The sequence below is a fragment of the Osmerus eperlanus genome, chromosome 3 (assembly GCF_963692335.1).
Source record: "Osmerus eperlanus chromosome 3, fOsmEpe2.1, whole genome shotgun sequence".
Taxonomy (NCBI): domain Eukaryota; kingdom Metazoa; phylum Chordata; class Actinopteri; order Osmeriformes; family Osmeridae; genus Osmerus; species Osmerus eperlanus.
In genome coordinates this window covers 21,326,629-21,338,833 of record NC_085020.1, presented here as the reverse complement: position 1 = coordinate 21,338,833, position 12,205 = coordinate 21,326,629, and the positions used below count along the sequence as shown (strand labels likewise).

The 12,205-nt window shown below is 49.7% G+C and overlaps 2 protein-coding genes across 8 annotated transcripts in view; both read left to right on the top strand.

The window, feature by feature from the left end:
• The window catches only part of LOC134017786 (protein NLRC3-like), a 168,620-nt gene that overhangs the window by 118,842 nt on the left and 37,573 nt on the right, over positions 1–12,205 (top strand). The window lies entirely within an intron of this gene.
• Positions 7,753–10,844, top strand: LOC134017793 (uncharacterized). Its single transcript, XM_062457823.1, has 7 exons — positions 7,753–7,820; positions 8,151–8,290; positions 8,428–8,561; positions 8,980–9,116; positions 9,213–9,306; positions 9,423–9,522; positions 10,276–10,844. Exons 3-7 carry the CDS (start codon positions 8,439–8,441, stop codon positions 10,551–10,553), a joined length of 732 nt encoding a protein of 243 aa, XP_062313807.1. The 5' UTR covers positions 7,753–7,820; positions 8,151–8,290; positions 8,428–8,438; the 3' UTR covers positions 10,554–10,844.

Below are 12,205 nucleotides of genomic sequence, written 5' to 3'. Positions count from 1 at the left end.
CTCCTCCCCTCACCCCCTCCTCTCCTCTTCCCCTCTTCCCTTTCTCTGATCTCCTCTTCCTCTCCTCCCCTCTTCCCTTCTCCCTCTTCTCTCCTCTTCCCATCCTCCCCTCTTCCTCACTCCTCTTCCCCTCCTGCCTCTTCCTCCTCCTTCCTCTCCTCTCCTCCTCCCCTTCCCTTCTCCCCCTCCTCCCTCGCCTCCCCTCTTCCCCTCCTCCCTCTCTTCCCCTCTTCCCCTCCTGCCTCTTCTCTCCTCTTCCTCTCCTCTCCTCCTCCCTCTCTTCCCCCTTCCCCTCTCCTCTTCCCCTCCTTCCTCTCCTCCCCTCTTCCCTCTGCTCTCCTCTCTTCTTCCCCTCCTCCCTCTTCCTCTCCTCTTCTCCCCTATTCCCCTCCTCCCTCTTCTCCCCTCTTCCCTCTTCCCCTCCTCCCTCTCCTCCCCTCCTCCCTCTCCTCCCCTCTTCCCCTCCTCACCTCCCCTCTTCCCCTCCTCTCCTCTTCCTCTCCTCCCCCTCTTCCCTCCTCCCCTCTTCCTCTCCTCCCTCTTCCCTTCTTCCCCTCCTGCCTCTCCTCCCCTCTTCCCCTCGTCCCTCTTCTCTTCCTCTCCTCTCCTCTTCCCCTCTTCCTCTCCTCCCCTCTTCCCTTCTCCCCCTCCTCCCTCTCCTCCCCTCTTCCCCTCCTCCCTCTTCCCTCTTCCTCTCCTCCCCTCTTCCCTCGTCCCCTCCTCTCCTCTTCCCCTCATCCCTCTCCTCCCCTCTTCCCCTCCTCCCCTCTTCCTCTCCTCCCCTCTTCCCCTTCTTCCCCTCCTCCCTCTCCTCCCCTCTTCCCCTCGTCCCTCTTCTCTTCCTCTCCTCTCCTCTTCCCTCTTCCTCTCGTCCCCTCTTCCCTCTCCCCCTCCTCCCTCTCGTCCCCTCGTCCCCTCTTCCCTTCTTCCCTCCCTCTCTTCCCTCCTCCCTCTCCTCTCCTCCCTCTTCCTCTCCTCCCCTCTTCCCTCCTCCCCTCTTCCCCTCCTCTCCTCTTCCTCTCCTCCCCTCTTCCCCTCTTCCTCTCCTCCCCTCTTCCTCTCCTCCCCTCTTCCCCTCTTCCTCTCCTCCCTCTTCCTCTCCTCCCCTCGTCCCCTCTTCCCTTCTTTCCCTCCTCTCTTCCCCTCTCCCTCTCCTCTCCTCCCCTCTTCCTCTCCTCCCCTCTTCCCCTCCTCCCTCTTCCTCTCCTCCCCTCTTCCTCTCCTCCCCTCTTCCCCACTTCCTCTCCTCCCTTCTTCCTCTCCTCCCCCTCGTCCCCTCGTCCCCTCTTCCCTTCTTTCCCTCCCTCTCTTCCCCTCCTCCCTCTCCTCTCCTCCCCTCTTCCTCTCCTCTCCTCTTCCCTCCTCCTCTTCCTCTCCTCCCCTCTTCCCTCTACTCTCCTCCCCTCTTCCTCTCCTCCCCTCTTCCCCTCCTCCCTCTTCTCTCCTCCCCTCTCCCTCTACTCTCCTCCCCTCTTCCCCTCCTCTGCTCTCCTCCCCTCTTCCCCTCCTCTGCTCTCCTCTCCTCTTCCCCTCCTCCCTCCTCCCCTCTTCCCCTCGTCCCTCTTCCTTCCTCTCCTCTTCCCCTCTTCCTCTCCTCCCCTCTTCCCTTCTCCCCCTCCTCCCTCTCCTCCCCTCCTCCCTCTTCCCCTCTTTCCTCTCCTCCCCTCTTCCCCTCGTCCCCCTCCTCTCCTCTTCCCCTCATCCCTCTCCTCCCCTCTTCCCCTCCTCCCCTCTTCCTCTCCTCCCCTCTTCCCTTCTTCCCTCCTCCCTCTCCTCCCCTCTTCCCCTCGTCCCTCTTCTCTTCCTCTCCTCTCCTCTTCCCCTCTTCCTCTCCTCCCCTCTTCCCTTCTCCCCCTCCTCACTCTCCTCCCCTCTTCCCCTCCTCCCTCTTCCCCTCTTCCTCTCCTCCCCTCTTCCCTTCTCCCCCTCCTCCCTCTCTTCCCCTCTTCCCCCTCATCCCCTCTCCTCCCTCCTCTCCCTTCTTCCCCTCCTCCCTCTCTTCCCCTCTTCCTCTCCTCCCCTCTTCCTCTCCTCCCCTCTTCCCCTCTTCCTCTCCTCCCTTCTTCCTCTCCTCCCCTCTTCCCCTCCTCCCTCTTCTCTCCTCCCCTCCTCCCCTTCTCCCTCTCCCCTTTCCTCTCCTCTTCCCCTCCTCCCTCTTCCCCTCTTCCTCTCCTCCCCTCTTCCCTTCTTCCCTCTGCTCTCCTCCTCTTAAGGAGCAGCACACGTGTGATGCTGCTCCTTAACGGGTTAATTGTTGACAAACAACAATCCTGTCTTTGATCTCAGTCCCACTGAATGTGATGAACTAAATAGTGTCTTAGTGACTAAATAAGGAGAAATAAAGATGTTTTATACAGGATGATAGAAGACATGCTGTGTGTTTGTTGGTGACCCAGTGGCCCTATAGACACACACACACACACACACACACACACACACACATGTACACACACGTACACACACACACACGCACGCACACACACACGTACACACACACACGTACACTCACACACTGGAAACACTACATTTAGGACCAGTAATATGACAGTATTACCCACTTGAATATACACTGTGTGTGTATTCCCCCCCCCGCCACCTACGGTCTTCTCCTGACAACCGTCTGGTGGCCCCACCTCTCAAGAGCACCCGCTCCCAACCCAAGCTCTTCTCCTGTCTGGCCCCCCAATGGTGGAATCACCTCCTCACCTCCATCAGGGACACTGACTGTCTCTCCACCTCTCAAGAAAAGGCTCAAGACGCACTTGTTCCGGGAGTACAACGGTACTTAGGGATGATTTGCTGGACCTGATGTTAGTTTCCTCCAGGATCACAATGACTCTTACTTATGGACTTGTTGCTCTTGTTGGTTAACTGTAACTGATTTAAAATTATCGTACTCGCTGTGAAATATATTTTTACTGTTGCTTGTTTTTTCTACAGGTACACTCTTGCACTTTTTTGAGGTTCATCTTGTTTAATTGTAACTTACTCAACTACAAGCTCTTATGGTTCTTCCTTCTGGCACTTATTTAGGTTTTTCACAATGTGTGCTTCTTGTTAGGCTCCCTCCAATGTTTGGGGCGTCTCAGTGTTATGATCAGTGACCTGTGCTCTTTTGTTAAGCTCTCTCTTGGAAGTCGCTTTGGAGAAAAGCGTCTTGATAAATGAATAAATGTAAATGTACTCTCTCCCCCCACCCTCCCTCCCTACTCTCTCTCCCTACTCTCTCCCCCTACCCTCCCTCCCTACTCTCTCCCCCCACCCTCCCTCACTACTCTCTCCCCCCCACCCTCCCTCCCTACTCTCTCTCCCTACTCTCTCCCCTACCCTCCCTCCCTACTCTCTCCCCCCACCCTCCCTCCCTACCCTCCCTCCCTACCCTCTCCCCCCACCCTCCCTCGCTACTCTCTCCCCCCACCCTCCCTCCCTACTCTCTCCCCCACCCTCCCTCCCTACTCTCTCCCCCCACCCTCCCTACTCTCCCTCCCTACTCTCCCCCCCACCCTACCCTCCCTCCCTACTCTCTCCTCTCCCCCCACCCTCCCTCCCTCCCCTCCCTCGCTACTCTCTCCCCCTACCCTCCCTCCCTACTCTCTCCCCCCACCCTCCCTCCCTAACCTCCCCCCATACTCTCTCCCCCAACCCTCCCTCCCTACTGTCCCTCCCTACTCTCTCCCCCCACCCTCCCTCCCTCCCCTCCCTCGCTACTCTCTCCCCCTACCCTCCCTCGCTACTCTCTCCCTCCACCCTCCCTCCCTACTCTCTCCCCCCACCCTCCCTACTCTCCCTCCCTACTCTCCCCCCCACCCTACCCTCCCTCCCTACTCTCTCCTCTCCCCCCACCCTCCCTCCCTCCAGACCCTCCCTCCCCACCCTCCCTCCCTACTCTCTCCCCCCACCCTCCCTCGCTACTCTCTCCCCACCCTCCCTACCCTCCCTCCCTACTCTCTCCCCCCACCCTCCCTCCCTCCCTACTCTCTCCCCCACCCTCCCTCCCTCCCCACCCTCCCTCCCTACTCTCTCCCCCCACCCTCCCTCCCTCCCTACTCTCTCCCCCCACCCTCCCTCGCTACTCTCTCCCCCCACCCTCCCTCCCTACTCTCTCCCCCACCCTCCATCCCTACTCTCTCCCCACCCTCCCTACCCTCCCTCCCTACTCTCTCCCCCCACCCTCCCTCCCTACTCTCTCCCCCACCCTCCCTCCCCACCCTCCCTCCCTACTCTCTCCCCCCACCCTCCCTCCCTACTCTCTCCCCCCACCCTCCCTCCCTACCCTCCCCCCATACTCTCTCCCCCAACCCTCCCTCCCTACTGTCCCTCCCTACTCTCTCCCCCCACCCTCCCTCCCTCCCCTCCCTCGCTACTCTCTCCCCCTACCCTCCCTCTCTACTCTCTCCCTCCACCCTCCCTCCCTACTCTCTCCCCCCTCCCTCCCTACTCTCCCTCCCTACCCTCCCTCCCTACTCCCTCCCTCCCTACCCTCCCTCCCTACTCCCTCCCTCCCTACCCTCCCTCCCTACTCTCTCCCCCCACCCTCCCTCCCTACTCTCTCCCCTCACCCTCCCTCCCTACCCTCCCTCCCTACTCCCTCCCTCCCTACTCTCTCCCCCCACCCTCCCTCCCTACTCTCCCTCCCTACTCTCTCCCCCCACCCTCCCTCCCTACTCTCTCCCCCACCCTCCCTCCCTACTCTCCCTCGCTACTCTCTCCCCCCATCCTCCCTCCCTACTCCCTCCCCCACCCTCCCTCCCTACTCTCCCTCCCTACTGTCTCCCCCCACCCTCCCTCCCTCCCCTCCCTCCCTACTCTCTCCCCCCACCCTCCCTCCCTCCCTACTCTCTCCCCCCACCCTCCCTCCCTACTCTCCCTCCCTACTCTCTCCCCCCACCCTCCCTCCCTACTCTCTCCCCCCACCCTCCCTCCCCACCCTCCCTCCCTACTCTCTCCCCTCACCCTCCCTCCCTACCCTCCCTCCCTACTCCCTCCCTCCCTACTCTCTCCCCCCACCCTCCCTCCCTACTCTCCCTCCCTACTCTCTCCCCCCACCCTCCCTCCCTACTCTCTCCCCCACCCTCCCTCCCTACTCTCCCCCCACCCTCCCTCCCTACTCTCCCTCCCTACTCTCTCCCCCCCACCCTCCCTCCCTACCCTCCCCCCATACTCTCTCCCCCAACCCTCCCTCCCTACTGTCCCTCCCTACTCTCTCCCCCCACCCTCCCTCCCTACTCTCTCCCCCACCCTCCCTCCCTACTCTCTCCCCCCACCCTCCCTCCCTACCCTCCCCCCATACTCTCTCCCCCAACCCTCCCTCCCTACTGTCCCTCCCTACTCTCTCCCCCCACCCTCCCTCCCTCCCTCCCCTCCCTCGCTACTCTCTCCCCCTACCCTCCCTCGCTACTCTCTCCCTCCACCCTCCCTCCCTACTCTCTCCCCCCTCCCTCCCTACTCTCCCTCCCTACCCTCCCTCCCTACTCTCTCCCCCCACCCTCCCTCCCTACTCTCTCCCCTCACCCTCCCTCCCTACCCTCCCTCCCTACTCCCTCCCTCCCTACTCTCTCCCCCCACCCTCCCTCCCTACTCTCTCCCCTCACCCTCCCTCCCTACCCTCCCTCCCTACTCCCTCCCTCCCTACTCTCTCCCCCCACCCTCCCTCCCTACTCTCCCTCCCTACTCTCTCCCCCCACCCTCCCTCCCTACTCTCTCCCCCACCCTCCCTCCCTACTCTCCCTCGCTACTCTCTCCCCCCATCCTCCCTCCCTACTCCCTCCCCCACCCTCCCTCCCTACTCTCCCTCCCTACTCTCTCCCCCGCACCCTCTCTCCCTACTCTCTCTCCCATCACCTCCCTCCCTACTCTCCCTCCCTACTCTCTCTCCCTACTCTCTCCCCCTACTCTCTCCCCCTCACCCTCCCCCCCTACTCTCCCACCCTCCCTCCCTACTCTCTCCCCCCACTCCTCATCTCCCTCCACTGGCTTCCCATCACGGCCCGTATCAGATTCAAGACTGGTACTGACCTTCCCTCTTGGAAGTCGCTTTGGAGAAAAGCGTCTGCTAAATGAATAAATGTAAATGTACTCTGTACTGTAACTCTGGATGTTTGTCCTCCCTCACCTGCAGCCTACATCACCTGCCCTGCCAGAACCCTCCTCTCTCTGCCCTGTCTCTGATCACCTGCCCTGCCAGAACCCTCCTCTCTCTGCCCTGTCTCTGATCACCTGCCCTGCCAGAACACTCCTCTCTCTGCCCTGTCTCTGATCACCTGCCCTGCCAGAACCCTCCTCTCTCTGTAAGAGAGGGTGTAAGATTCGGTCGAAACGGAATACCGAATCCACTGGTTAAGATTCGGTCAAATCCGAATACCGAATCCACTGGTTAATATTCGGTCAAATCCGAAACCGAATACCGAATCCTACTCCCATCCTCAGTCCATTAACACAGTAAACACATTAAAGAAGTAACCAACGTCCACAGCAGTGAACACAGCAGTTTTTCATTTGTATACACAGTAAATTCCATAGTGTTAAATATGCAGTGTCAAAGTACATTGACTCTTACAGAGTTATTACTACAACAGTTGGAGTAAGATACCGCCCAGTGTTGGTGAAAAAGTACGTTGTTAAAAGACGCAGTGTCAGACGTACTCTGGAAAGCTCCGCCCACCTACGACTCGTCTCAAACGGACCACACATTTTCACGGCGCCATTTTCTTCATGTGGAATGACTGCGGTAAGTTTCTCCTAAGCGACTATACACACATTATTTGTCATTTTAACAGAAGCAGCATTTAAGAATTACTTTATATCGTTGCTAACAGTGCACTCTAGTTGGTTTTAGGTCTTAAAATGTCGAATTTTAAAAAGGCTAACGTTAACATGTTGTGACTGACTTCTGTCCAGTCCATGTGCTAGCAGTATTAAGCTAACGTTAATTAACATTAACTGACGAACATAACGTTCAAACTAGACAATGTCAGCCCGATTTATTGTAAGTTATGTTAATACAACGTGGAGGGGGGATTGTGTACTTCTTGTTAACGTTCAGATATTACAGGAACATAGCAAAGACTAAGGGGAGTTGGCTAAACTAGCTACAGTTAGCTACGTTAGCTTGACTGGCTAACTATGTGCGGGTGGCATGGATTTATTATGTTAACGGCGGGTAGACATTAACCTTGGACACTGCTTAAGCGGTGTGCCTTTATTTTTTTCCTGGATATTATACAAAATGACTTTCGGGTTTCAAAGCAGCAGCAGTACTGTTAAAATACTTAAGCACTATCTTAGCACACACTTATGGTGTAACGTTTAGCTAACATTATTCAATTCAATGTTATTTATATTGTCAAATCATAACAAGTTATCTCAAGACACTTTACAGACAGAGTAGGTCTAGACCACACTCTATAATATACCAAGACCCAACAATTGCAGTAATTGTGCGGGCAAGGCGGTAACATTAATGTTACAAGGATGAAAATCAGACGTTATCCTTTTTAATGTGTTTGACAGTAACTTCAATTTAACTGGCCATTTCTGCAAAAGTGCTGATCATTTCTCAGCACTTTGGTGGCTTGAAACAATATTTTTTCTTATACTCAAGTTGGGCTGTTCTGTTGAAATGCATGAGATTCTTATGTATGTTAAATAGTGACCTGTTTTTATTTGAGGAAATACTGCTAAAATAAGACCATCAACTTTTTAACTGTGAGAAATTGTACTGATACTATTTGCAGGGAGCATGCTGCTTAAAGCTAAACTTGGAGATGTCCAAAAATTTGTCAGAATAACTGAGCCAAATCTGAAAGACTTTTTGATTGCAGGTAAGAATTTGACAATGTTAGTAATAACTGTCTGAATTTAGCTGTTTAAAATTGATATACTGGAATATTCCTAAAATGATGGGACATGTTAAGTTCTCAGGTTTTTGGAACGTCTAAATTTCTTCTGTTTTGCCCTTGGTAACTACACTTTAATTGTGGATGCATTGCTTAAGGTATAGTTATGATGCTACAAAAAAAAAACATTTTAATCACTTAATAGTGTTTGTTTAAAACCTATTTTATAGGGTAAGGTAGGTGTACACAGTGAAATTATTATATAAATAATGATTTACTTTTGTTTACACAAGCTTTTATCCCTGTTTTTTCTAGCATTTGCAAGTTTGGTGTCCCAGCTGTAACAGAAGGTGTGAAAGTTGTTGACAGTTCAGGGACTGAATTGGATGATGATGTTTTTGAGGATATTATAAAGGATCCCTCAACTGGGGTGCTAACCATCAAATATGACTCAGGTTTGTTTCAGTTAATTAGACTAATTAATGAATACGTTATTTCTTTGTTTTATGAAGTTCATGGTGTCTATTAAATAAGTGTCTTAGATTATGAGGGAACTATATATAATTCTTTTTCTTCTAAAAATCATGGTTAGAATCTGTCTCCATGGTGGCCTCTTCTGAGCAATCCCAACCATCATCCCTTGATACCTTGGACTCTGAGGATACAGTCATTATTTCAGATAGCCCCTCCAGAAAACGCCAGAGGCTGGATACAGAAGCCAAGCAAGTAAGACAATTATGACATTTTAAATTCTGTTCTTGAATCTGTTCTCAGAGAATTAAAATTACATTAATATACATTGTAAATTACATGGTTTCAAAACATTTTTGAAGTCCTGATTAGGGATGTCCCGATCAAGTTTTTTTAAGCGCCCTATCCGATTAAAAAAAGTATCTGCTGATATTGAGTCCTGATCAGATACTTTTATTTATTTATTGATAATACAGTGCACACTTCGAGTACATTCAAGTTATTGTCGCTGTCTGGAGGAAGTTTCTTACCATTATTGGCTTTTTCATTGGATTTTTGTAGCACTTGCAATCTTTGAGATTGGATCGGGACATCCTCTGACATCATATTAGTTTATTTCCAGTTTATTTGCAGTGGACATAACATGCTGAATTGTTATGCATTTTGTTTTAAGTTGGTGGAATCAGCTCTTACCAACAAACCCGGTGGGGAACGTATAATAAATGAATACAACCGAACCAAGTCCTTGACGGATGAAACAAGACGCAAAATGGTGAACATGCTGGCAGCTGACATGACAGAAAAGAATGGGTAATTTGTTAATAGTCCTTGTGTTCTCAATCTGTAAATCTAAATCTGAATCTAAGTGAATATGACTGCACAATCCTTTCTTCTTCAATTTTGCAGTACATCTCCACCCAGACAGGTGAAAGAAATGTATGCCAAAGGAATAGTGACCTTATTCCCGTACCTCAGTGACCCATTCTCTAAGAATGGCTATGTGAGTTGTACACAGTAATAGTTGTAATGTTAAATGCTATTGGAAGTTTTTGAATCCTACCAGACCATGTTGTTTTCAATGAAGTATCCATTTTTGTTATCCTTTCATCCTTCAAGGAGCATTATTATGATGGCGAGAGTGGAACTGGGTACTTGGCCTGGAGGATTAAAACTATTCAGAGAGGCACCGCCAAAGACAGGCGATCATCATTCGGAGGTAATACTGGAAAATGTATGGAACAAAACAGTTGCTAGATCAATAATTGCATTTGTTGCACTATTTCTCAGATATATAGTATAATGTGTAACTACATCCTTCAATTCTGCTAGCTCCCTCCCTCTTAGCAAATTTAAAGAAAATATGCATCAGAGAAAAGGACTGTGACATAAAGGGGGGTTGCCTCGACACTGACTGGTCGAGGCAACCCCTGGCAAACTGGCCTTGCAAACTTTAGGGTGATTTAAACCAGTAGATGGCATTTTCATACATTTTTCAACCCACAAACTGCAGATTTCATAAATTGTGAAGAAATAATGTCAATATTAACACCAGCATTGATGCAGGGCTCCACACTAACTTTTTGTCTTGGTTGCACTTGTGCGCCTAACTTTTTTATTTAGGTGCACCAGCACAAAATGTAGGTGCACCCAAATTTTTTCCTTGCGTCGCCATTAACGCCACAATTTCAAGGTCACCTTTTTATCACGCTCCATATACATTCATATATATCATGTAACCACCCCCCCCTTTGCTGTCCTCTGCCCCTCAGATGGCCAACACCTGTAATTTGGCCTTCTTCCCATTTGGCCTTGGCTAAACCAGCTTGCCACACTCCCTAGCATCAAACATATCATTCATATCATTTAGTTTACAGCTCAAAAAGTATATTTTACAGTGGAGTACTTCCTTTAAAAGTTAGCCAGGCTACTAAAACTTTTGACATGATTGAAATTTTCCCGTGTTGTGTAGAATCAGCCAAAGGATCAACTGGTGAAGACATGTCTGGAGGACCGACTGTCAGACGAGAATCCCAGTTTGTTCCAGAGACTGCCCTGACTGAAGATGAGTGCAACGAAGCAATCTCACTGATGAAACATTCTGCTGATGCAGACACAATCAAGAAGAAAATGAAACTGACGTTTGTGTATCGCCGCAAAATGATCCTCGACCCCCAGCAGTCAAGCAACATACTGTCTGAGTTTCCACGTTTTAAAGACATCAAAAGCTTGGTAATTATGTTATTTTGAAAATACTATGACAAGTGAATTGTTTTGTAAGACATTGTAGTGATACTAGCTAGCTAAACTAGCACCCAATACAATTGTGTAAAACCCAATGTATTTTGTAAAATCAAAATTATTGCTGTGAAAGATGACTGTGTATTGCTCTGTGGAAAACTGATGGAAACTGTGTTTTGATTACCATTACTATGCCTTTAAGGTCAGGATGCATCCAGACAGGGTTCAAAAGGTGATCAACATTAATGAACTGTGTTACTTTAAACCTTTTGATGTTCAAATGAAGTATGGAACGACAGATTCCTCCTTGTATGTTGTTCCCTATTGCCATTTTATGGAAACCTAAGGTCAATGTTTTAAAAAGGGATTTGTATTCTTAATATATTTTAGCCTGACATAGTTGAGCTGTTAATAAAAATGTGAAATGCATTATTTTGTGGTAAGTTGTGATTTTTACTCACTTAATGGAGTATTTGGTGTAATTTGACACTAAAAAAGTGTAAAATGAATACTGCTGAGATTTATTTCCGTGACACTATACGGTGTTAGAATTTGACTCTATTTGAGCTTGTTTTTCCACTGCAAGATAGTCAATTATCAACACAATAGTGTGTAACATCAACACTTATCAGAGTTATTTTAACCTTGAGTGTCAACTCCATGCAGTGTTAAACTGGACTGGAATCAAACTCAATCAGAGTTGATTTGTTATTTTAGAAGAGTAAATGATTAACTCTTCCAAGGGTAATATTTACACTCTCCAGTGTTATTTAACCTTTAGTGTAAAATTAAAATAACACTATTCAGTGTAAGCGAGTGTTAAATTTTTACTCTATTTAGAGTTAATTTAACTCTAAAATGTTAACACTATGAAAAGAGTCAAATTAACACTATTTCAGGGTGGGACCATATACACTCAGAAATAGTGTTAAATTTAACTCTTTAAGTGTTACTTTAACACTTCAAAATTTACTGTGTAGAACAGGAAGACAAGTGGAAAAAACTATTTTGACAATTACCATATGCCTATGTTCCTGATCTCAAGATCCAATCAATATCCAAAATATTAGCCTTTTAGATTTCTTGAATTTCTTTCGGATGTTTCATACGCAAATGTTTTAACAGCGGAGATGTTGTGTATTGTTTAGGGTCCTTGCCACCACAAGACAAATCGGCATTGCAAATTGAACATGTGACTCGACTTGAATCGCCTTCTTTTGACTGAAAGTAGCCTACTGCCAAACAACACTTTTTCTGCTCACGAGTTCCATTTTCACTTTCTCTCAGCCTACTGCATTGAATGGTCTACCTACGCAAACACCTTCCTGTAATCAACGGCGGCATCATTATGTCGACCAGCGTAGCGCGTGTAGTGCTGGGCGTAGGGTTGGGGTTGGGCCGAAACTGAACCCCGTCAAAAATATTTGGCCAAATCCTAAACCGAATCCTGGATTCGGTGCATCCCTAAAGTCAACACATACACACACACACACCACACAGTGGTGTACTACATTCTCCTCCACTCACACTTACATACAGTATATTTACACATACATTACACTGATACAAACACGTTCACACATATACACAGGGTACATTCTCTATCTTTTTCTCTATCTCTCTCTCTCTCCTTCCTGTCAAGACTCAGGTTAAGAAAATGG

Bases quoted from the DNA above. Each gene is read 5' to 3' on its own strand.
- LOC134017793 (XM_062457823.1), top strand. From the start codon at position 8,439: ATGGTGGCCTCTTCTGAGCAATCCCAACCATCATCCCTTGATACCTTG. The intron at 9,117-9,212 runs GTAATTTGTTAA...TCAATTTTGCAG, and splicing joins GACATGACAGAAAAGAATGG to TACATCTCCACCCAGACAGG. The intron at 9,523-10,275 runs GTAATACTGGAA...CGTGTTGTGTAG, and splicing joins CAGGCGATCATCATTCGGAG to AATCAGCCAAAGGATCAACT.